Source organism: Aulonocara sp. 'chitande type north' Nkhata Bay, linkage group LG2, assembly GCF_057382095.1.
Source record: "Aulonocara sp. 'chitande type north' Nkhata Bay isolate Kocher_YH1m ecotype deep benthic linkage group LG2, A_spYH_male_GT1.1, whole genome shotgun sequence".
Taxonomy (NCBI): Eukaryota; Metazoa; Chordata; class Actinopteri; order Cichliformes; family Cichlidae; genus Aulonocara; species Aulonocara sp. 'chitande type north' Nkhata Bay.
In genome coordinates, this window is record NC_141345.1 from 34,020,518 (window position 1) to 34,047,041 (window position 26,524).

Genomic DNA, 26,524 nt, shown 5'->3' on the forward strand with positions numbered 1-26,524 from the left:
CCACAGTGAAATAAATTAATAATTAAGAATGTTGCTTACATACTGCAATATGGTCTCACAGGTCACTCACTCATATTTCCAGTTCTTGTGTATCATATAATGGACAATGGACGTCATACTTTTTCCTATACAGGTACAAAATGAATTTAAAAAATTGCCTTTGCGATATTCTAATGTCTTGTGCATCAGGGTCTGTATAAACTGACAGGCTGTTTGGGTCAGAGGCTTGCATAGTCGAAACACAAGAACATATAAATATATATATACACATACACACACTGATTTTCCTAAATGCAACAACACATTTTAGGAATAATTGTCCATATCAAACTGTTATTTAGAAAAACATCGACAAGTTCCCACTGCTACAGTGAAATATTCAGTCTTAACCATAAGATGATTCTGTTTTCGCGTAATGTACATAATTATTATGAATACAGTTTATTCAGTGCGTTCGTATCACTTCAGAGTTTATTTCCACTAACCACTGTCCACGCTATCAAACCTGAAGGAGGATGACGTTTTTCCCCCTCACACGTTGAACCAATATTTAATTTTGTACGTATTTGCTTGCGCATGCGTGTTGTGCTTACCATACGACCCAATCCAAGCTATTTTAACACACGGCGAAAAACTCAAAGTGATTTCCAGAAGATGGCGACCGCACTGGTGGTGAGTCCCTTTGCTAGAATAGGTTATATGTGGTTCTTTATCTTTCAAACAGCACGTTTATGGAGTATTTAATTAACCAGCGGTAAAAGACAACTAGGCGACAGTTTAGTCTAAATAATCGAGAGTCTGAGAAATCTTGTAAACTTTACTTCTGACAGGTAACAGAACTCGCTAGCCAAGCAACTTAGCGTAGTAAATTATAGCCAGTTGTTTTTAAAATCTTAATATCAGCAATATTGCTTGTAAGACCATTTACAGTAACTGTTTTTAAAGCATCGTTTACGCCGGGTTAACACTGCGTTGACTGGGTATATGCCCCGGTCGGTGCCCTGAGTTGAACTCAGATACTTGTATGAATGAGAGGACACCGGTAACGACTCTCGTGGGTTCCAGCTAACGTTAGCTGGAAACCAAATGTTGGTCAGTGTGGGGAAATGTGTTTAAGAATGAGCTAGACATCTTCTCTATAATGCAATTTAAAGTGGCAAACGATAATAAATGCTACCCTTTGAGAAAACCTATTTCTTTTCTCAAGTTTGCTACAAGTCTGTAGATTCAAGCCATTTTACGTCAGCATGGTTCCACGGGGAGGTGGAGCACTCAACAGGGCTAAAGAGGCCCTGAACATGTAGACACGATAGCATAATGTGGCATGGGTTGAAACGATAAAATATCGTAAGACGTTAAATTACTAAACCTCTCAGACACCGTGTGCACACACTTGGTTATAATCATTAAAATACCAAAACAACTTGCACTTCTTTTTCTTCTAGGTGTCAAATTCCGTTCCTGCAAATGGTGAAACTGAGAAATGTGAAACAGCTGTTCAGAAGGTTGTGAATCCTGAAACGTACATCAAACACCCACTACAAAACAGGTAAGCATTTATCCACGTCTGTCTTTTCTTGTAGAAGTATAAATCGATACAGCTTATAACATTCATGTATCATTCTACCTTATGTATAACAGTTGCAAAAATACTGAAGACAGTTAAACTGTTATATTCCAGTAGTGTGAGTCTCCTTAAATGAATTTTGCTGTTATATAGTATGTGTGAGGTGGTAAAAGTTTGCAAATTTTTCTTCACTACCAACCTGACAAATGTAGACAGTATGTGGTCATACTCTGTAGTAAGACGTTTGTTTGTTTGTTTGTTTTTCCCAGGTGGGCTCTTTGGTTTTTCAAGAATGACAAAAGCAAAACGTGGCAAGCCAACCTTCGTCTCATCTCCAAATTTGACACTGTGGAGGACTTCTGGGCGTACGTTTTTGTTACTTGTTGAGTTCATGCCACTCAGTATCATAGACTTAAATGCAAAGCTAGAATTATAGTATGGATGGGTTTCTGGTTTTTGTTTTTTTTTTGAGCAAAAATGTTGATGATAATTCCTGTTTGTGTTGGTGTGTTTCAATGAAATTCAAATTGGCCTATTCGTTGAGGAGAGGTTGCATGTATTCATATGCTATGCTCATTATACTAAGCTTGGAAAAAAGCATGCCCATCCTTAAACTATAGATCCTATAGTGTAGTCTCTGGGCCAATGGTGACCCTTAGAAGTTATGAACCACTGTAAATTTTATTTGTCGCAGAGTTGACGCCTTATTGTGATGGCATCTCTCTCCTTAAGAGAGAGAGAGAAGTATTTCCTGTGTTGTCTTCTGTTCCAGACATCACAACAGACTAAACCTTCCTAACACTGCCAAATCCAGCTTGTCACAAAATATGAGCCTCACAGTTGAAAAAACAAAATAGACTCTCTACAACTTAACTAACAGTGTTTGATGTTTATGTTTGTCCTGCGCAGCCTTCAGTCATATGCTGAGTCTATGAAATAGGAATTTATTTTTTTTTGTGTGTTGTGCCAAGACGAGCTGTGGGTTGCTGGTGATGCATGAAATTAATTTTCTTTAAAAAAATGCTTTCTTTCTTAGATTATACAATCACATTCAGCTGTCAAGTAACTTGATGTCTGGCTGTGACTACTCTTTATTTAAGGTAAGAAGTGCTTTTGTCCCTTTCAGGACTTGCAGTATCCCCATGTAAAATGACATTTTTCTGGTATTTCCTATTCTCTGGTTCACAAAAGTTGTTTTAGTAAACACTGAAAGTGGACCCCACCTATCGAATAATCAGAATGGAAAGGAGCATCTTCTGCATTAGGCTGACAAATGGCGTAGTCCGTGTGCATTGACTGGTTTATTTCAGCTTTTCAGTTTATTGAAATGCTTCATCCAGTCTTTCAACAGAAAAACCTTCCAAAATTTAAAATCCCACAATAGAGTATTTATTTATTTTTTTGTCTTTTTTCCTCTCCCCGCTGTCATAGATGAGGGTAGTTGTGAGCATACAAGTGTCTCAGTAATTCAGCTTCATGTGACTTTAGTTAATACATTAGTTGTCTGTTAATGTATTAATTTCTTGATGACTTGTTTGCAACAGTGATGTATGTGGTGTGGGCTTGTGTTTGAATACAGGATGGGATTGAGCCCATGTGGGAAGATGAAAGGAACCGGCGAGGCGGCCGCTGGCTGATAACTCTGTCCAAGCAGCAACGTAAAGTAGACCTGGATCGGTTCTGGTTGGAGACGGTATGTTGCGCCCTCTTGTATTTTTGTTTGCTCTAACAGAGTCATCATTCTTTTCATCTATTGGCCTTGTACACTGTGTATGTTTTGACACATGGCAATAGGAATGTACAGTGTAAATGGGTGTAGATAAAAGGATGAGTTCCATGTAGCAGTCTTTTTTTTATAATAGCAAACCACAACTGTGACAAGCCAGTGAATGCTAAGTACACAACTTTTCAGGTACTAACTGCATGTAAAACAAAAACATGTGTCCACAATAACAAATCTTTTAAAAATTCATATTTTCCTGCAGCTCCTGTGTCTTGTTGGAGAAGCTTTTGACGACTACAGTGACGATGTTTGTGGAGCTGTCATTAATGTTAGAGCCAAAGGTGATAAGATGGCTATATGGACTACAGACTATGAAAATAAAGAGGCCATCACACACATAGGGTAAGTTGAAAATGCCACAATTAAAGATGAGGGAAAAAAATCTGAGCACATTAGATGCTGTTGTGCAAGTTTTTGTTCTTTTGTCTTTTCTCTCTTCTGTCTAGAAGTATGATTCAGAATGATCTGTAGTATCATATAGTATTAGTCTTGGAGTAAGAAGCCTGTTACAGGAAGATATAACAAATGTGTGGGTTTTTTTTTTTTGGGTTTTTTTTTTTTTAAAAGACTGAGTTTGTCTCATAGCTACTATGTAAAATGTCTTTGCTTTTTTTAGGCGTGTGTATAAAGAAAGGCTAGGCGTCCCACCAAAAGTGATCATTGGTTACCAGTCACATGCAGACACGGCCACAAAGAGTGGCTCAACAACCAAGAACAAGTTTGTTGCCTGAGGATCCAAGGATTATCAACCAAGTCTTCCTGTGTTTCCAAATAGACTTTTTTTTTTTTTTTTTTTTTTTTAAAGTGAATGTAACTTCGATCTTTTGGAAAACATTGGGGGGAAAAGGGATAAAATTGTTGTTTTTTTTTTGTTTGTTTTTTTGGTCACTTATCACATGTTTGGGACACTTAAGGAGACTGTGTGATAAAGATGCCTTTTTCCCCCATTTGGTTCTCAATAATTTGGTGTATTTTTAACTTTTTTTTTTTTCGTTAAAGTACTCAACATTAAAGGCATATGCAATAAAAACATGTAGTTTAATAAACTGGTACTGTACTCCTGTAGCAAATTTCCAGTAACGGCATAGGGATTTAAAATGTTTACATTGGAATTAAAATTAAACAAATCCAAGTAATGCGTTGACTTCAGAGGCTACTCACTGTAGAAGCAAGGCAATACTGACATCGTTGCCGTTGACCCACTTTGGGTGTCACTAAAGTCACGGTGGGGTTTTTCTTTTCTTTCTTTTCTTTTTTTTTTTTTTTTTTTTTTTTTTTTTGAAACGCCACCCAAGCATGTTGTGCAATATATTTGTAATTTTTTTTTTTTTTTTTTTTTTGGGGGGGGGTTCATGTGAGTGTCTAAAGAGTTAAAACTTCACATCTCTGTAAGGACATCAACATCAGTGTTCCATGATAGATAAAATTTATTTTCTTTGGCCAAAGTATGTGTTCGGTGCATGTGTTTTCCAAAACATGCGTGTTATACAGCATTTGTTTCTTGAAGTGAACAGCCGGGCTGTTCACTTTCTTTGCACGGTATTTGTTTCTAGAACATGGTTAAGCTTTGTTAAACAATGCAAACAGTTATTTCCATTCCACATTTTTGTGACAAAATGAATATTGTTGGATGAAACGGTGCCTTTAATGTAAATCCCTGCCTGGTATTTCTGAAATGTACAGAGCGGCAATGTAAATAAACTTGTACAGTGGCTTTTTTTTTCTGTGTTTTGTCAACATGGTGTGCTATAAACTTGTCAGAAAATGTTTTAAAGCCTCTACCAAAGCACTCAACAGTGGGTTAGGAGAAGTTACTTTTTTTTCCCTGCATTGCAAATGTCTATTATGAAAGAAACTGATTTCAGGGGAAAAAAAAAAAAAGGTTTGATTCTTGTGTCCAAACTTAACTTTGCTGCTTCATGATGTTCTTTTTTTGGCATGGTGTTCATTCATTGAGGAAAGCCTTGTGCTTTATTTTTTATTTATTTTAATATTTATTTTTTTAGAGACGCACTGCTAAAATGCTTTCAGCCTTAAATAGTGTTTTATGAGGGTTTTTCTTTAATCCTATGATACCCTGTTCACCATTTAAAAAAAAAATAAATAAATAATAATAATAATAAATAAAATAATAATAATCACATTACTTTTCTGAGATCCTCAGACTCGGTATCCAAGCATTAGGATAAGACATTGTAAAAACAAGGTTTGATATTTGTTCTTCAATAATTAAAGGTTTACACGAAGCAGCTGTAAGTGATGATCATCATAAAGTTGCCCCTGTTTCTTTCTCGAGCATTGTAGGGTTTGTGTTCCAATTTTGTTTGCTGGTTTTATAACTACAGTCTATTGAGGAAGATTAAGCGGTTTCAGTGGGAACCGCTGCATCACTAATTTATGGTCCGTGCCTTTATTAGGCTGCACAAATTGCAGTTTAAGGGGGTTTTAAGTAATCTATGACATCAATTGACTGATACTTTAGAGCAACAGCAGCTTAGGCCCTCCTGTCCATTTGAAATAAGCATCCTTGTAATTGACACAATCTATCTGGTCACGTTTTCACACGTGACAACTTGGAGGAAATTAGAAGAGAGCTACAGGAAAGTCTCTTGAGGTCATAAGAAAAAGCTTTACCTCATCAAAAGTATTCCTTGTTGAAAGCTTTGGAGCATTTTCATTTTGCTCCCTGGTAGATATTCAAAACATTATTTGTTGATGTTGAACAAGTGAAGGTAATTGAACACATTAAATCTCTCTGCTTTAATGCAGACCAGAGTGACTAGTAAATGTTCTGCAGTTAAAAGGCACTGTTAAATGTTAGCTGTGTTCTACAAAGCCCTTGACATTATGCTTCTTTTCCACTCATTCACATGCTTACACCAATAGTAACAGAGCTGCCATGAGTGCTGCTCACCACTGGGAGAAACTGCAGGATCATGGTCTTGCTCAGTGGTACTTGAGCACATGAAAGGGGCAGGGTATCAAACTGCTAACACTGCAATTAGTGGTTAGCTTGTTCTACAGCCTTTATATTTCATATATTTGCAATGCAGACAAAATACATATGGCCCCATGAATCATGTCTAACCTCATACCTCAACCTTTGGATGGTGTCACCTTGGACTCTACTGCTACTCCAGTACTGCCATTTTGGACCAGGTTATGTCCTTAAGCTTACACACTAAACAAACTACTACTACTGCTTTCCCCAAGTCTGTGCAGGGCTGACAAAATATTGTTTGTATTTGACTGACACTAAAAAAAACTAGTGCATGGATTTACTTCCAGGGTGGACACACAGAGTAATTTCATACTGTCAAGTTGTCCTAAAAACTCCTTGCAGCAAGAGTTCTGACAAGGCACTCAAAAAATAGATATCTCTTCTCCAGTATTAGCTTCAGTGGCTTCAATTTTAATCCAGAATGGAATTTAAAATCATCTTCATATACAAAGTGCTGAATGATTAGGCCCCGTCATATCTTAAAGAGTTCATATTACCTCATTATCCCCATTTGGGAGACAGACAGCCTCTCTACTTTTAAGATTAGACTTAAAACGTCCCTTTTTGATAAAGCTTATAATTAGGGTTGGAACCTGATTAAATTCTTGTGATGTTACAGGCTCAAGCTTCTGGCAGACCTCCTATGATACACGGAGCAGTTCTCCACGTCCCTCTTTTCATGTCCTATTTGTTTTCATACCACATCAACTTTTGTCTGCTCTCTTCCTTAGTTAACTATAGGCATAGCCTAGTCACCTGACGTTCCCCTCACCCTTCAACCAGTTGCACTAGATGTCTGCTACTCCTTGAGTCGGCTTCTACCTGAAGTTTCTTCTTTAAAGGAAGTTCTTTCTCCCCACTGTTGCCAAGCCATTGCAATTTATCTCCAATATATTAAACTATTGTAAACTCCATTCTTATACTCATGGCAAGCTGTGAGTGTGCCACAATAAGCTCTGGTTTTATTGTGTAGTTTTGAAAGAAAATGGTGGATTGGTTGAAGATCTTGTCATAAGACATTGAGTCAAAAGTTTTATAGGTGACTTTGCATTAGTTTAAATGATATCCAACTGCATTTCCCCACCTTGGATAGATTCAGATAGCAATGTCAGCCTTTGCAACTATACCAAAAGATTGCTCAATTTACTAATATCCCACTCTTTAATGTAATGCTGCAGTTATCATAAATACTAATCAATATGACTGCCTATCTAACTGTTTTTATAGCCAGTTATGTCAGGTCATATAAATGCATTTTTAGGTGCACTAAATGGAGCTTATGCGTATGTTCAATAAAAAGAATCTGTATTCATTCATCTGCCTGGATTCCTGGGTGTTCAGGCTGCTAATCTATTCTTTACATCACTTCCGCTTCCCCACACTGTCAGACTTGTTGTCTGATCCAATCAATTTCTTGCCCACCTTCTGCAAGTCAATCCACCTCTCTTCTGTGTGCTTTAAATCTCAGTGCTCTTCTGTCATTCTGTAAGACTCTCATTAGTGCAACCCACCTAGAGATCTTCCTTCACCTGCTTCATCTCTGACATCACCAGCATTTTGACTCCGGCAGTCCTGTCCTATTTCCTACCATCATTAGACTCCACTCTGCAATGTAGATATCAATGAACCATTTTGACTTCCTCCAAATGATTCCTTCTTCTCAGATGCTGTTCTTGTATTACTGATCAGTGAGATCATTTTCCTTTTTAGTGTATAAAGGTGTGTCTTTCTTTGCTTGCGCCTCCATCACACAATCCAAAGACAAGCATGTTACATTGATTGTTGATTCTGTAGGTGTGGCTGTGAATGCTGTCTTGCTTATAATGTTTGCCTGTGATAGACTTGTGAATAAATACTGAGTTTACCACACTCAGTGTCACTGCCTCTGACTCAGTGCCAGCAGGGATAGGATGGATGGATGGATGGGATTTAATTGTCTCTTTGGATAGGCAAAACTATGATACAGCATCCAATAAAATCTCAAATAAGATATATTTCTTTATTTTATCAAACATGTCCCATTGTTTTTAACTTATTATTATATATCTGTTGCCACCGGGATGTCTGCCTTTCCTTTATTTTAATAATTTCAAAGCAAATAAGATGCCTGACGCTGCATTATGATCATCTGTTAGCATATTTAGTGCGAGTTTGTGCAACCTGCTTTTCTTCATATGCCTTTTTAGCTGATTAGCACTTCTCGTGCTCCTCTTGTTTACACAGCTGACACCTGAGGTCTGTGGATTTCATGTCTCTGATGCCTTGACAGATGGAATTGCTAATCTGATCTGACACCTAAAATTGACAGTCACAACATTAATGTGCTTCCCATGAAAATCAGGTGCAAATTAAACAGGAGTAACGTATATTTCCCTTCTTTTTTTTCGATTTGTATTTTTAAATTTTGAGGATCCTGTTATGATTCTTAGAAAATGCTGGAAATATTATTCATGTCTTATCTATCTATCTATCTATCTATCTATCTATCTATCTATCTATCTATCTATCTATCTATCTATCTATCTATCTATCTATCTATCTATCTATCTATCTCATTGTTGCTATGAGTGTAATTAATGATGAGCAGTTATGTTGCCATGTGAGTAAGGCAGAAAGGTTCTTTTCGTTTACTAAACTGTCCACCAGGAGGCAGTATAGCTACACACTTGACTTCAGCTTTCACTCTTGAATCCCCCATAAATGTTTTGGTAGATGAAATTGGGATTCCACTGAGTGAGTCTCTGTTGCACACACCAGGGAAAGAAGATATCTGTAAATAGCAGGTGGGTGCCTTATTTATTTATATATCCCCCCCAACCAAGAAACCCCAACTCCCTCTGCCCCCCACCCCCTAGTTGCTTTAGGCAACTGTCAGCCTCCTGTTCACCAGCCCACCTCATATGCACAAGTGCAGCTATAAACACAGTGACATGACACCCCGTTGGATGAAGCTGCAGCATAAAAGGTTGCAGATAGTTCCTTGCATCTGCAGGAGGTGCTGATTCCCTCTGTGTTTCATGATAGATGTGTCACTGAACTACTCGTTCACTGTACCTCACCAGCGGCTGCTTTTGAGGACTCTGAGCTAGTCTCACTAGGTAGGTTATTATCCATGGTGCTGCTGACAGAGTCCTAGAGTCAATAATAATCTTGTCATCTTTCTGTGTGAACCAGAGGGAGGGATCCACTCATTTGCCAAGTAGTATATAGAGGGCTTCATATCACGCAGACACATATAAGTGTGCACAATTGCACACAAATGCACAAGCCCTAGAGTTCTGACTGCATAAGACTCAGGTCCTGTGCTTTCAGATCAGACTCACGTGCAGGCTGCTTGGTGTTTCTGTCTTAGAAGTAGTACACGAGAGACATATATTAAGCCCCTGGTGTTGATAAAAAAGGGAAATATTTGAGTTGACTGCAGTACATTATAAGTATTTGTGTCTCCTTCATGTATTTTTTTGCATATATGACACACATACATTTTAATATTAGACAAAGTGAGTAGATACAAACTAATTACAAAATGCAGTTTTTAAATGATTATTTAATTTATTAAAGGAAGACAGAATCCAAACCTAATATTAATGTGGAAAAGTAATTACCCCGTAAACCTGATAATAGGCTGTGCCACCCTTGGTAGCAAGAACTACAGTCAAGCATTTAGAATAACTGGCCACAGTTCTTGTGGTAGAATTGTGACCCACTCTTCTTTGGGTAGTTGTTTTAAGTTGTTGTTTTGCTCAAGCAGCACTGGAGCATTTTGAGCATGAAAAAATTTAAAAATCCAGATGGGGACAAATACATTTTCAGGACACTTTATACGTCAAAATATAAAGTTTGTCACATAAAAAAAGTGTTAATATTATCATTTCACATTACACACATTACGTCACACGAAGGTAAATGTATATGTGTCTGTTTGCTATACCTGTGAACAGTGCTTCTACATTCTGTGTTTCATCCATTGCCCTTAATTAATTCAGAATAAACGTTTTTTAAAGCTGTAATATGAATAATTTCTATATATCTTAAATTGTTGCAAAGAGAAAGGCTGTGGGGCTAACACCAGCACAAACTAGTTTCGCTCATAACTGCTTCAAACAGATCTGTTTCCAAGTATAGAGAAGCTATTTTACTACCCAAACACAAATCAACTTGTGGAAGTACAACCAGGATTATTCAAATGATCCATTTTCATTCAAATACTGATCATTGTACCACTTGATTGTTTCCAAAGCAAAAATGTCTGCCACAGTAGTTTCATTATTCTTCGTGTAACAACAGTGAATCAGCAGCTGATCACAGAGTCTGAATATTTTTAGACGTAACCCTAATGTGTTAGAACAAGGGAAAAAAATGTCACGTTCTGTCACATATTTCTCAGCCTTTTCTGTGAACAGACTGCAAAATGGCTAACACTAATGTTAATAATAAGCTGCCTGGACCCTTCAGCAGAAGGATAGATCATGTGTATCTGTGCCTGCAAAATGGCATTACTCAATGAAGTGAACAGCCACAGTAAGCTAATTTATTTAGCAGTTCACTGACTTGCAGTGCTAGAATACAGTATGATTGTCCTTAGCAGCTACAGTTGATGTAATCTGCATGCAGACAATAGCTTATATGCCAATAAGCAAAGCAAACAAAGTGAACGTTAGCTTTTTATGAATTTCTTGAACTCAAACTGACATGAAAATCCAATTTGAACAATGGAAATACACTAAAAATGGTAAAAAAAAAAAAAATGGAGATGGCAAAACATTTACAATGCAATACAATGTAATGTGAAGTAAATATATTACTGATCTGAAACTATGTACCCTGATGACTTCCTTCTGGATCCACAAAAATCCAAATAAATATTTAAGGCTTTCATTCTTATACCCCATACCTGAAATTATAAATGAACAATTCCTTTTTTGGTCAGAGGACTAGTTCTGTTACCACTGCTTCACCAGGTGTTGTTGTATTGATTTAAATTGCATTCGTGCCCTGAACAAAAAAGCAGCACCAGAATCAGCAGGCTGCTGACAAACATCATGCCGCAGAGAAATAAAGAGAAATAAAAATCACTTACCGGTACTTGTGAAGAGTGAAGTGAAAAATACTATGAGTCACCCTTGAAAACACCAGCAGTCAGAAAACATGGATTCTGACTAATCAAAGGCTCTTTTATTAAGCCTCTGAACCCTTTCTTGAAGATTTTAATCATTTCAAAAGAATCGCAAATCATCCTTAATTTTAGGAATCAACTTTAATTTTCTATTCAGATCACCAAATTTGGTTCACCAGAACTTCTTTTTTTTTAATCCATTCAGTTGGTTTTTGTCTTGCTTTGTATTTTCTTCTTGAAAATTATAAACTGTGTTGAAATGTGATAGCACTGATTTTTGTATGTCTGCTGGAAAACTCTTTCACTGTGCAAAACCCAGTAATAAGCAGTAACACTACTGATTAGAGTCTCCGAGGGAAGGAATTAACCTATGTAAAATGGATAAAAAGTAGTTAGGGAAAATAATCCTCAGGTCTTTATTATACAGGAAAAGTAAACAAAGTCTTTTCCACATCATAAGCAATGCTCCCATCCATGCTGATTTGACCTTGAGCGAAACAACAAACTCCTACCTGCTTCGGGCAGTTTTATGCACTGACCCAGTTGGTGAAACAGTAATGTGTTTGTGTGTAACACAGCAGGCAACTAGCTCTTTTTAAAAAAGCACTTATTCCCTTTCGTCAGTTTCTGTACATATATTCAGTTTGGCAGTTATTTAGCTAAATGAGCTTCAGCAGTAATCACTAGTGTCACAACTCCAGAATCAAATCTATGTTAAATTCGTTCCCCAAAGCTTTGGGTATCATCCATCTCTTAGCTTCCTTCTGTGGACAGGTTTGGTTTTATGACCTAGTTTTTCTTTCTTTCTTTCTTTTTATCTGCAACACATTTACATCAGGTAATATCGTGGCAGGATGAGCTGCTGCTTCTTATGCAGAGTTTGATCCCGACTCTGCGGTCAGCTCATCGTGGCTAAATGGTGTTTCCCTGGCAACATATTCCCTATAAGAAATGCTGATGAACGCAGTGGAGTGAGTGGATTGGAGATCTGGGAAATCATTCACTGGTTGCAAGAGCTTGTGATGAGGATAACATATCACTAATATTTGGGACATAACTGAAACACTTTCAAAGCACTCATAGTGCCTGTTTAAAAAACAGGAACATATATAATATATATATTCCTTTGGACATGCTTTTGCCACTTATTTTCCGTGTAGTTCTTGTACCTGATGGTTTCAAAGCAATGTATTTTTGTTTGTTGAGCCACTGTCACAAAAACACATCACTTGTTCCCATTTCTTTAGCTGAATCTAGAAAAACCTAAAGTATAAATGCTATTTTTGCACCAACAGGGTGATTCCCAATAAACTTGGTATATCTCAGCATGGCGTACAATGATTTTGAGGAGAAAAAAAGCAGTGGCAGGATTAACAAAAAAAACTATCAACAGCAAATGAACAGTATCTGAAAAACATTTCAAACAGTCCAGTGAAGATGTGACACAGGAGCTGAGAGATGCATCTGGCCCTTGATCCATCTACTGTTCACTGAAGAAATGGTCTCAGTGGAAAGGTGGCTGTCAAGAAGCGGTTCTTAGGGAAGAAAACAGGCAAAAGGGCTGAGATATGCCAAGTTACACAAGAACTGGGCTGGAAATTAGATGCAAAAGGTCTTCTGAAGTGATGAATCCAAATTTGAAATTTGTTCAAATTGTGGTTAGTTTGTATGGAGGAAGTCAGATGGAGGAGGTACATCAGTGAGAGCCTCCAGCCATCTGCACAGTGGTGGCTCTGTCATGGTTTGTATTTCAGTCAGTGGTGTTGGGGATCTTGTCAGGCAGCCAACATCCAAAGAAAAGCCTTGGAATGTGCTTCAAGAAGCCCAGACAACTATTCCCAAAGACTAATTAAAGGAATTACAAGAAAGCTAGGCAAAGCGAGTTCAGACTCTGTTGTAGAATAAAGGTGGTCATAACAAATGTATGACTTTTAAGTTTATTAGAAGTGTACAACCTTTGTTTTTGCCTTATATACTTGTACAGATGTACTGGTCGATATATAGATCTGCACTTATTACCACTTTTACTAGAACAGTTTAAAGATGGCTCCAAGTTTTTGTACAGTGCTGGATATTTGGTCACGCTGTATTGACTCATCCTTTTCTGCTCGAAATATGTTAGGTTAAATCAGATACTGATATGCCACTTCATTTGAGGCATTTGCTTTTTTGTGACGGATAACTGGGGCGTGATATTGTTTGCGAAACAAACAAAAACCCGCTCGCTCTCTTCTTCGGGACAAAGGTTAATGCAACAAATCTGGCATGGTCTATATTTGTAAGTATACAAAACTGCCTCTAATCCAAATCTCCAGCATTTAGGGAAGTGCCTGTGATTTCCAATGTGTGTACATCGATTTGTTAGCTGTGTAATCCTCGATTGTGACAATGGTCAGCGAGATTAGGGGCTAGAGCCACAGCGTCGGCCCTTTTAGGCGGGTAATGGGCAAAAAAGCGTGTTAATTGCCCTTGACTGTTGAAAGTAAATTAATTATTGATTGCTCTCTCGACTCCTCTTCTGTACTTACATACCCTTACAAATCCTTTTATCTCCGGCTCAGAGTAAGAACATTTCCTCTTTTCCCATCATTATGCAGGGTGGTGAGCAAGAGGACCACTAGCCTACCTCTTCAACCAAAGCCATCTTGAATTTTGTTCCCGCTTGTAGTTGTGTAGCATGCTGAGCAGTCCTGTCAGAAAATCTCACCTCAAAAGACGCTTACCTTCTTCTCTGATCTCTTGCCACCTCTCTCACTCACACCTCCTCTCTCTTTTCCTCCTCCTCTCTAATTTTCTAATAGTGTCTCCTTCATGTTTTTGCTTCTTCCAGCTCACACGCACACATACTTACAGCCCACATACTACGCACATGTCCCCATATACCAGCAGTGGTTGCAAATAAATAAGTGAAAATGAATAAAAACCCGGTTTGAGGTCTAAAGTCTGCTTAAATTGATGACAGTGAACATAAAGGCGTGGAGGCAGTACAGACAACAGCATCATTATTCTACCTATTGATTTTCTCCGACTGCTACTAAAAGGAATAAGCCACCTTGGACTTGAAATGAGATATAAACAAAGTCCAACATGATACAGCTGCATAATTTTTTTTTCTGCAGCAGTAGATGTGAAAGCCCACGCTTAGCTTAGATGCTTGGCTACAAGTTGAACAGCCACAAGGGGCAGTACCCTCCATGGAGAAGGAGGCTAGAGGGCAAGATCAAAGTAGCACGGAGGGAGGTTAGCCAACTAACGGAGTAGCAGAAAGGTGCGACAAAGAAGGTGCATAAGAAATACAGCAAGCTGTCCATACCTGAGGCCTTGGAAACTGACAAGCAAAGACTCACAGCCTTGGCCAGCCGCTTGAGGAGGTACACCAGAGAGATAGAAGGCAGGAGAATAAACCAGCTGTTCTCCACAGAACCAGCAAAGGTGTACTCTCAGTGGCAAGGGAACAATAATAAGAGAACAGCACCACCAAGGCTGGAGACGGAGCAATACTGGAAGAGCATATGGGAGAAGGACGCAACCCATAACGGCAATGCTCAGTGGCTAGTGGATCTGAGGGCAGATCATAGCGACCTCCCTGAACAGGGTCCAGTAACCATCACAGTGGCAGATATCCAAGAAAGGGTCTCCAGTATGAAGAATTGGACAGCACCAGGGCCCGACATGGTTCACGCCTACTGGCTAAAGAAGCTGACTGCACTCCACGAGCGTCTGGCAGCACAAATGAACCAGCTGCTAACCGAAGGTCGGACGGTCCTGATCCCCAAGGACCCCAAGAAGGGACCGGTCCCCTCCAACTACCGACCAATAACCTGCCTCAGTACTACATGGAAGCTCCTGTCAGGCATCATATCGGCTAAGATGAACAGGCACATGGGTCAATACATGAGCGGGACACAGAAAGGAATTGGCAAGAATACCAGAGGCGCAAAACACCAGCTACTGGTAGACAGAACAATCAGCCGAGACTGCAAGACCAGACTGACCAACCTGTGCACTGCCTGGATTGATTACAAGAAGGCCTATGACTCAATGCCCCACAGCTGGATACTGGAATGCCTAGAATTGTACAAGATCAATGGGACCCTAAGAGCCTTCATCAGGAACTCAATGGGGATGTGGCGCACAACACTAGAGGCCAACTCCAAGCCCATAGCACAAGTCACCATCAAGTGCGGGATCTACCAAGGAGATGCTCTGTCCCCACTGCTGTTCTGCATAGGCCTGAACCCCCTCAGTGAGATCATTAACATGACTGGCTACGGATACCGACTACGGAACGGAGCAGTTGTCAGCCACCTCCTGTACATGGATGACATCAAGCTGTATGCCAAGAGTGAACGAGACATCGATTCGGACTGGAGAAGTGTAGTCGGATGGTAACAAAGAGAGGGAAGGTAGTCAGAACTGAGGGGATTGAACTACCAGAAGGCAATCTTGCAGACATAGAGGACAGTTACAAGTACCTGGGGATCCCGCAGGCGAATGGGAACCATGAAGAGGCCGCTAGAAAAGCTGCAACCACCAAGTACCTGCAGAGGGTCAGGCAAGTCCTGAGGAGTCAGCTGAATGGTAAGAACAAGATCCGCGCCATCAACACGTACGCCCTGCCCGTGATCAGGTACCCTGCTGGGGTAATAGGCTGGCCAAAGGAGGAGATAGAAGCCACTGACATAAAGACAAGAAAGCTCCTTACCATGCATGGAGGGTTTCACCTGCAGTCCAGCACCCTGAGGCTGTACGCTAAGCAGAAGGAAGGGGGCCGGGGACTGGTGAGTGTCAGCACCTGTTACGTTTCGGTGTTGTCAGTGTTTTGTTTTTGCGTGACTGTCATGTGTTTCCTGTTCTACTTTGAAGGTCTGTTGTTATCTTAGTGTGTTCAGTTTACGTTTCCTTGTCTCGTCAGGTCTAATTTGCCCCAGCTGTGTTTCCCTCCTGTGGTCCATTCCCTGATTGCTCCTTCTATGTATTTAAGCCCTGTGTGTCAGTTGGTCATGGTTGCGATCTCCCCCGTGTTGTAAATAGATTTGTCGATACTTTAGTTTTGGGATTTTGGTGGAGAGCTGTAGTTTTTTTCTCGTGTGTTTTTTTTCTTATTTTTATTTTCATACGTTGCACGCCGGTTGCCTAGGCCGGGGTGTAACATATGGGGACTCGTCCGGGATTGCCTTCGCTGGAGGGTCCGTGGGACCGCTCCAGCCTTCATTCGCCTTCGCTGGAGGGTCCGAGGGACCACTCCAGCCTTCATCTGCCTTCGCTGGAGGGTCCGAGGGACCGCTCCGGCCTTCGTCTGCTGGAGGGTCAGTGGGACCGCTCCAGCCTTCGTCAGCCTTCGTTTGTCTTTGCTGGAGGGTCCGAGGGACCGCTCCAGCCTTCATCCGCCTTCGCTGGAGGGTCCGAGGGACCGCTCCAGCCTTCGTCGTCTGCTGGAGGGTCAGTGGGACCGCTCCAGCCTTCATCAGCCTTCGTCCGTCTTCGCTGGAGGGTCCGTTGGAGGGACTGCTTCAGCCTTCGTCCGCCTTCGCTGGAGGGTCCGAGGCACCGCTCCAGCCTTCGTCTGCCTTCGCTGGAGGGTCCGAGGCACCGCTTCAGTCTTCGTTTGTCTTCGCTGGAGGGTCCGAGGCACCGCTCCAGCCTTCGTCTGCCTTCGCTGGAGGGTCCGTGGGACCGCTCCAGACTTCATCCGTCTTCGCTGGAGGGTCCGGGGGACCGCTCCAGCCTTCGTCGTTTGCTGGGGGTTCATGGGACCGCTCCAGCCTCCACCAGCCTTCATCCGCTTTTGATCAAACATTTCACTTGGGGTTACATGTTTGATTTTTGGGTGGGGGGAAATGTTACGTTTCGGTGTTGTCAGTGTTTTGTTTTTGCGTGACTGTCATGTGTTTCCTGTTTTACTTTGAAGGTCTGTTGTTATCTTAGTGTGTTCAGTTTACGTTTCCTTGTCTCGTCAGGTCTAATTTGCCCCAGCTGTGTTTCCCTCCTGTGGTCCATTCCCTGATTGCTCCTTCTATGTATTTAAGCCCTGTGTGTCAGTTGGTCATGGTTGCGATCTCCCCCGTGTTGTAAATAGATTTGTCGATACTTTAGTTTTGGGATTTTGGTGGAGAGCTGTAGTTTTTTTCTCGTGTGTTTTTTTTCTTATTTTTATTTTCATACGTTGCACGCCGGTTGCCTAGGCCGGGGTGTAACAGCACCACAGTCCAGGATGAGACAAGGAACATCCAAGAATACATTGGGAAGACGGCCCCAACTGACCGAGTGCTCAGTGAATACCTCAGGCAGCAGAAACCCAAGAAAGAGGAGGGAGACGAGGAACCATCATGGAAGGACAGGCCCCTGCACGGTATGTACCACCGGCAGATAGAGGAGGTGGCTGATATCCAGAAATCCTACCAGTGGCTGGACAAAGCTGGACTGAAAGACAGCACAGAGGCACTAATCATGGCAGCACAAGAACAAGCTCTGAGTACAAGATCCATAGAGGCTGGGGTCAATCACACCAGGCAAGACCCCAGGTGCAGGCTGTGTAAAGATGCCCCAGAGACAATCCAGCACATAACAGCAGGGTGTAAGATGCTAGCAGGCAAGGCATACATGGAACGCCATAACCAAGTGGCCGGCATAGTGTACAGGAACATCTGTGCCGAGTATAACCTGGAAGTCCCAAGGTCAAAATGGGAGATGCCCCCAAGGGTGGTGGAGAATGACCGAGCTAAGATCCTGTGGGACTTCCAGATACAGACGGACAAAATGGTGGTGGCTAACCAACCGGACATAGTGGTGGTAGACAAACAGAAGAAGACAGCCGTAGTGATCGATGTAGCGGTCCCGAATGACAGCAACATCAGGAAGAAGGAACACGAGAAGCTGGAGAAATACCAAGGGCTCAGAGAAGAGCTCGAGAGGATGTGGAGGGTGAAGGTAACGGTGGTCCCCGTGGTAATCGGAGCACTAGGTGCGGTGACTCCCAAGCTAGGCGAGTGGCTCCAGCAGATCCCGGGAACAACAGCGGAGATCTCTGTCCAGAAGAGCGCAGTCCTGGGAACAGCTAAGATACTGCGCAGGACCCTCAAGCTCCCAGGCCTCTGGTGGAGGACCCGAGCTTGAAGGATAAAACCGCCCGCAGGGGCGTGCTGGGTGTTTTATATATATATATAAAAACATTCGTTATATATGTATAACGAATGTTGAAATGTAACAAATTGGAGGGAGAAATGTGTCAAACCACCAGAGAAAGGTGTGAGAACAGCTTCAAATCACCTTGGTTTTGGGTCTACAAGTTTATAATAATAATAATAATAATGGATTGGATTTATATAGCGCTTTTCAAGGCACCCAAAGCGCTTTACAATGCCACTATTCATTCACTCTCGCATTCACACACTGGTGGAGGCAAGCTACAGTTGTAGCCACAGCTGCCCTGGGGCAGACTGACAGAAGCGAGGCTGCCATATCGCGCCATCGGCCCCTCTGGCCAACACCAGTAGGCGGTAGGGTAAAGTGTCTTGCCCAAGGACACAACGACCAGGACAGAGCCCAGGGATCGAACCGGTGACCTTCCGGTTACAGATACGCTTCCCAACCCCCTGAGCCACAGTCGCCCTAAGTTGAGTGAAGTTTAGAACTTCACTCAACAAATAGAAGGCCATACTTGTGAAAGTTCTACCCACCTTTGCAATGGCCATGATGAACATTGTGTTCAGGGTCATTAAGCCATGAAGTGACCTATGGATTTGGGCTTTATCACATGAAATAGACCGCTACGGTCATGAAAGACATGTTTCATGACAAAATAAAGATGACTGGTCTGAACAAGTTTGCAATGATTTGCAGTGACACTTCTGTAAAAAGGGACAAGTGAATACAAACCATACTCACTGCAGGTGTGCAGGTTCAGACTCTTCCTTTATCACGTGTCTGAATGTGTGTTTGCGGATGCGTGAAAGATGCTGTTATGAAATATACCAATATTTTATCAGCGACCAAAATGCATCTCAAATGAAATCAGAGCAGCGTGACAGTGGAAGTAGCATAGTTAGATATTATGTGACAAGATTTTCATCACTATACATACTATACATTACTAAGTAGGTAATTTTAATGCTTTAGTTTGTTAATTATTTAAATAAAAACAAAAGCACAAAGGAAATAAGCATAAATTAAAATGTGGGTCTTAAGTGAAGGTCTCAAGGATCAAAGGAGTATTGTGAGATCGTAGCTGTGGCTAGAACAGGTTATCTTCTAGTTAAAAGTTGGTGGTTTAATCCCTGTTTCTCCAGTCTGTTTGCCAAAATATCCTTGGTGGTTTATCTTTAATACAGGAATTGTTATCCTGACTTTGTGTACCAATATAACACTGTGAGACCTGGTCTGTTTCTCCTTGGTTTGGTCCTTGGTAAGTTAATTGTTCTAGGGTTAAACTACTTATTTAATGCACAGATATTTTAAGGGTGTTTTTGCAACTGCTGTTTTTAGTCCATTTAAATTGAACCCTAGTTCCTTTTCCCAGTTGGTGCAGTTCATTTGTGCAGGTATGAACACATTAATTGCACTTGTGTGTAGATCTAAACAACTTCACGGAAACGCGTTGGAGGAGGTACGGTTTCAAATGAACACCAGAGGAGTTCATTTAAATAAATGTGATCCGAACTAACTACCACCTGCACGTTACAACTTGGAGCTAAAAGAACATTGCGTAGCTATGTATGCTATTCTCCAACTCTCAATGTGGAAAGCTTATAGATGTACAAAGGTCTGTGCGGGCTAGCAGCTAGCCCTAAAAATGAACTTAAATTCTCAATGATCTCCATTGGTCCAGAACAGAGTACTTTTTTTCTACATTTACTTTTGTTGCTTTGACCCCAGACACCTCTGGCCAATGAGTGGACTGAACAATCTCATGTGGTTTGTAATTATGCAGTTTGGCTTGCTTGGTGAAAACTCTCTGTTACGACTGTGCGTAAATCCCCCCTAATATTGGTATGATCCGAGCTCAGACACTAAGTGACTGAGCGAGGGGGCGGGGCAGCTGCTGCCTGCAAGTGCGCTGTTGGAGAAACGCAGCGAGGCAGACAGAGGAGAACTGAAGTTCGACCAGGTACCAAAGAAAATCATTCGTACTGTACAAATCATGTAAATATGACGATGTATCACAAAAGATTGATGTCAAACTGATCACTTGACCCATATTACGTTACTCGTTCTTCAAGAGAATCAACAAAAGGCAAAATGAAAAGCCGAACAACAACAATGCTGTTTCTTTAGAGCAGGGGTAGGCAACTCCAGGCCTCGAGTGCCGGTGTCCTGCAGGTTTTAGCTCTTACCCTGGGCCAACACAACTGGATCAAATGATTAGTTCGTTACCAGTCCTCTGGAGAACTTCAAGACATGTTGAGGAGGTAATTTAGCAATTTGAATCAAGGACACATTTAAAACCTGCAGGACACCGGCACTCGGTGTCACGGTCTGGGGGGCAGACCGTGGGGGATGTTGGAGAAAGGACCCAAACGCTGGACTTAATGAAATGAACAGTGGGTTTATTTACAGTGAGGTAAATGTACACCACACATTGAATCTCCAAAAGTGCTCCCTCGACTCCCGTGACGTGTCTTCTCCCAAGTGCTGGTATCCCGTGCTCTCTGCCCCTGTGCCTTCACACACCCCGTGTGTCTTGCAGTCCTGTGTTCCACTCTCCTGAGGAAAAAACACAGACACAGCCGTTATGGCACCAACTCCAGCAGGCATACACTGACCAGCACTACAAACACTGACATGGAGTCTAACTCAACGATCCTGCGCCGGAGGAAGCTCCATCGCTCTGTTAAGTAGCTCCCCCGACGATCCTGATCAGAAGCAGGTGTGTGGTAAGCTAGGCGTGACCAGCAGCTGGCAGGGCCACACCCATCAGGCCTGCAGGTGGCTGTCCTTCATCCTCCAGCCTCACACACATACACACACCAGCATTGAACACAAGAACACAGTGCAGCAAACATACATCCAATACACTAATAACAATAAAGGTCCACACTGTTCACGAACCCCGAGTCCCCGGAACCGGGTCCGTGACAGTACCCCCCCTCTAAGGGTCGACTCCCGACGACCCCAAAACAAAACCACAGAACAACCAACCCAGGGCGGGTGGCGGGGGGTCCAGGACGGAGGGCCCCAAAACCACTCCGCTAAACAGCCACCACAAAGCAACAAAAGAAAAACACAGGTCAACAGTCCAATCCCCCGGTCCAGTGGCAGCAAACAGTTCTGGCGGCCGATCTGCAGGACGGCAAAACAAGCGGGACCCACTGCGGGTTAGGCAGTGGCGGCAAAAAAGTTCAGGTGTTGCTGCTCCCGCCTCAGCACCACCCACGATTCCCGACGTGGCGGCCGGGCTGCAGGACGTGGCGGCCGGGCTGCAGGACGTGGCGGCCCCTCCGGCACGCAGACCTCCAGCTCTGGCTCAGCGGATCCCTCCGGACCTCCGAGCTCCTCCGGTGGCAGCGCGGGCTCACCAAGCTCGCTGAGCTCCTCTGCTGGCAACGCCGGTCCCTCCGGCTCGTTGAGGTCCGCCAGCAGCGGTGCGGGCTTCTCAGTGGGTGGCTCGCTGGGCTGCTCCGGCTCACAGTGCTCCTCCGGCTCGCCGAGCTCCTCCGGCATTAGCTCGCTGGGCTGCTCCGGCTCACAGTGCTCCTCCGGCTCGCCGAGCTCCTCCGGCATTAGCTCGCTGGGCTGCTCCGGCTCACAGTGCTCCTCCGGCTCGCCGAGCTCCTCCGGCAATAGCTCGCTGAGCTCCTCCAGCATTAGCCCGCTGAGCTCCTCCGGCTCACAGTGCTCCTCCGGCTCGCTGAGCTCCTCCGGCATTAGCCCGCTGAGCTCCTCCGGCTCACAGTGCTCCTCCGGCTCGCTGAGCTCCTCCAGCATTAGCTCGCCGAGCTCCTCCGGCTCGCTGAGCTCCTCCAGCATTAGCTCGCCGAGCTGCTCCGGCTCGCCGAGCTGCTCCGGCTCGCCGAGCAGCTCGCCGAGTTCCACAGCTGGCGACGCGGGCTCCTCCCGCTCGCTGAGCTCCTGCTCGGGCATGCTGAGCTCCCGCTCGCCGAGCCGCTGCTGCTGGACAAAGTCTGGAGTTTCCCGAGCTTGCACTACCCCCCGGGCTTCATGCAGGGTGCGAAGGAAGGCGGAAACTTCCTTAAGCTGGCCGAGGTAGGGACTTCCCTCCAGGATTGCCTCGATGGCATTTAACCCCACCACTCTTGCCCTTGCGTTGGTGGTGTGAGTTACCCAGTCCATCAGGCGTTGGACGCGTGTGAGGTCGCCCCCTCCGGACAGGGCTGCTGGAGTGGGTAGTGGAATGGAGGCTGCCGCTGGTGGAGAAGATGGCTGAGGGGTGACTGCATGCGGATGAGATGACGACGGTGTTACAGCTGCAGATGGTGAAGCAGCGGGTGGTGTAGATGGTGAACGGGATGAAACGGTAGGCAGCGAGGTAGATGTCGCGGGGAATGATTCAGCAGGTGACGGCCGACTTACTAGCTGGGCGATTGGCTGTGGTACGGCGACCAGCTGGGCCGCTGGCTGCGCTTTGGCTACCGGCTGGGCAGCTGGCCGTATAAACATAGCCCCAGAGTAAACGGTAGAGGTGAGTGACGAAGAATTGTCCATATGACTCACCACAGCCGGCTGTTGGAAAGTTTTAGAGTCTGACTGCGGTGAGGCACGCCGGCGGCGCAAGCGTCGCTTCTGTAACGATGCCGGGGCCAGCGTATCAGGCTGAGGTTCCACCAGCCGGCCGGACAGGAGAGCAGCTGTGTGATTTTGAGCTGCCGGTCCTTGGTCTGCTGACTCAGCAGGTGCCGCAGAGGTGAGTGGAGATGGGGTGAGGTGCAGAGGGCGTGTGAAACGTTTCCCCCGCAATGGAGGGTCCAACAAGCGAGCTGCAAGCGACGGCGGGGAGGCTATCAGCCTATGAAAAAAGAAATAGGCAGCAAGGGCTCCCAGGGAGGTTGCCATATCCTCCTCGCCCGGACAGCCCAAACCAAACAGCTCAAAACAGGAACTTTCCCTCAGCGTGGTTATAATCGAAATTAGTCTCTTAATGTCCAAAAAGCTCACAGATGAGGTGATTGATGATAAGAAGGAATCAAAAAATACGACCTGTAAGTGTCTCTGATGTGGATCTGCCGCCTGGATAATGCTCCGACAGTATTTCCAGAGCTGGGCGAGCAATTCCTCCTGTGAGACGGTCCTTGAGTCCGCTGGGCCCATAATGGCAGGATCGTTCTGTCACGGTCTGGGGGGCAGACCGTGGGGGATGTTGGAGAAAGGACCCAAACGCTGGACTTAATGAAATGAACAGTGGGTTTATTTACAGTGAGGTAAATGTACACCACACATTGAATCTCCAAAAGTGCTCCCTCGACTCCCGTGACGTGTCTTCTCCCAAGTGCTGGTATCCCGTGCTCTCTGCCCCTGTGCCTTCACACACCCCGTGTGTCTTGCAGTCCTGTGTTCCACTCTCCTGAGGAAAAAACACAGACACAGCCGTTATGGCACCAACTCCAGCAGGCATACACTGACCAGCACTACAAACACTGACATGGAGTCTAACTCAACGATCCTGCGCCGGAGGAAGCTCCATCGCTCTGTTAAGTAGCTCCCCCGACGATCCTGATCAGAAGCAGGTGTGTGGTAAGCTAGCTGGCAGGGCCACACCCATCAGGCCTGCAGGTGGCTGTCCTTCATCCTCCAGCCTCACACACATACACACACCAGCATTGAACACAAGAACACAGTGCAGCAAACATACATCCAATACACTAATAACAATAAAGGTCCACACTGTTCACGAACCCCGAGTCCCCGGAACCGGGTCCGTGACACTTGGGGCCTGGAGTCGCCTACCCCTGCTTTAGAGAGTCTTAGCTTACATGTGTGTTTATTTCATATTTTCAGTTGTTTCCCTCCAGGGCTAAATAACTCAGTTTCAGTAATGCACTGATACACAAGAATGGACATAACGAGCTTCTTTCAAAGAAAAAACTCAGGTAGATGTTATTTTATATATTATGCTTTGTATGTTGTTCAGTATATTTTTATGCAAAACAAGAGGAATTTCAATACACAGCATTATATTTAAACCAGATATTTACATACACTTTATGGAAAACACAAGAACTTTTTTTTTACTGTACAACATCAATTTAGAGTAAACTTGTTTTGTTTTGGATAAATAAATATTGAAACATCTTTTGAATTAGTTATATCTCAGAATAAAGAGAGAGAGCTGTCTATTTTTTTATCACTTTGATCAAATTTAGGAGTACATGTACACTAAGGTTATTGTTAATTAATAAGAAAACGCCAGACGATTCCATTCTGAGCTGAAGAAGTTTCTGATAGGTTAGTAGAGTCCATGTGAGTAAATTGGTGGCACAGCTGTGGATGCATATAAGGCAAAACACAGAGCCTGTTTCTTTGAAATGGGAAAATCAAGAGATATCAACCAAAACACCAGGAAAAGAATTGTGTGGCTCAATTTTGAATACAATTTGGTGCCATTGTCAATTAAGAAATACAGATAGTTTCTCTCTTTACTCTTAAAGTTAACAAATATGTTTTTTTATATTTATCAACCTAAAAAAAATAAACATTTAGTCTGATTTGATGTTACAATGAATTGTTTTTAGGTTTGTTATTTTTCAAATTCTATATTTATTAAGTTCTGCAGGCTTGTTTGCACAACAAGGCAAAATAATTATATAAACTTTTCTCAATCTAAATATTGTACTTTGGTAGAATTAAAAAATAAGTGTAGTGCAGGTCTATGGTGATTTTTAGTGCTACTATCATCTAGTTCTGACTCTGTCTTGGTTAAATCCCAAGTAGTCCTGATTTTGAACTGTTGTAGTCCTGTTTTAATTCTGGATCAGTTCTGGGTTTGGTTGAATTGGGGTTTAGTCCTCGTGTCTTGATACAGCCCTGACTTTGTTCTGCCTTAAAAAACTAGTTTAAGGTGTCCTGCATATGTGATATATAGTTTTCCCTATATGAAGTCATTCTTTTTTGAACAAAACTCAAAACAGAGCCTATTACTCTTTCAGTCATTTCTAAACACCCCCCCAACCCCACATGCATCATACTACCCTTTAGGGCTAAGCCCCGGGTGTATCAAATGTCTGCCTCCGCCTCTGGTTGACAGTGCAAGTTGGGGCCCATTTTTATTAACCTCAGCAGCAATTTCTCAAGGCTGAAGTTAACATTCATCTTAACAACCACGCACAATGACAGTGGGTAATTAGACCTCTGGTTGCTAAAATTATGTTTGCCTGTAATGATATGATGTCACTAAATGTAATTAATGATGAATATGCTAATAGGAAAACTTAGCTGGTATCTGTCATGCACCGTGAACTGCCATACATTGCAGAGATCTAATGTGGCACAAGAGTTTAAATACTTCTGTGTGATGAATTCCATGCATTTAAAAGGTGTCCATGCTGTCAGCTGGGGGATTTCTGCATCACAAATAAATAGCTGTATTTGTGTAGCACTGCCTCTGGAGGCAGGATTTTAAAAATTGCCTTCTCTTTCTTTCTTTTGGCTGGATTTTGTGTCAGGAAAGAAACTCCAGCTAAATTTCCTCATAGCAAAAATGTTGTGAGAGTTTATTTGTAGATTCTCTGAAATGTAACATCTGCTGTGTTGCCACACAGAAAATAGCTCAGTATGATGTAATGTGACATATGTCTGACTACAGAAATAGAAAACCCACACTCCAGAAATTGAACACAGAAAAACATCAGCTGGTATTCCACGTCTGACTCTGTCCTGTTGCACTTTAACTGAGGCTGTGTTGTACTTGAAGTCGCACTTGCTTTAATGTACCCACATGACTTTGATAGTCGCTTACTGAATGTTCCCACACCAATGTCACACATAAAATTCAACTCACATTCATTGGCCGTGGTGACTTGAGCTATTCCCATCCTGACACATTTATCATTGAAGGACCTTGAATCCTCCTGTAGCATTTTTACTATGATAATTGAGAGAGAGATT

The 26,524-nt window shown here is 42.9% G+C and overlaps 1 protein-coding gene and 1 pseudogene across 1 annotated transcript; one reads left to right on the forward strand and one right to left on the reverse strand.

The window, feature by feature from the left end:
- The first annotated feature begins 527 nt into the window (after positions 1-527).
- On the forward strand, positions 528-5,626 carry LOC147338248 (eukaryotic translation initiation factor 4E-1A-like). The gene is made up of 7 exons (XM_086260176.1): positions 528-672; positions 1,446-1,549; positions 1,837-1,932; positions 2,604-2,667; positions 3,147-3,260; positions 3,553-3,692; positions 3,967-5,626. Exons 1-7 carry the CDS (start codon positions 577-579, stop codon positions 4,079-4,081), a joined length of 729 nt encoding a protein of 242 aa, XP_086116302.1. The 5' UTR covers positions 528-576; the 3' UTR covers positions 4,082-5,626.
- Positions 5,627-21,825: 16,199 nt separating this feature from the next.
- Positions 21,826-23,731, reverse strand: LOC147338249 (uncharacterized; annotated as a pseudogene).
- Between the last annotated feature and the right edge of the window lie 2,793 nt (positions 23,732-26,524).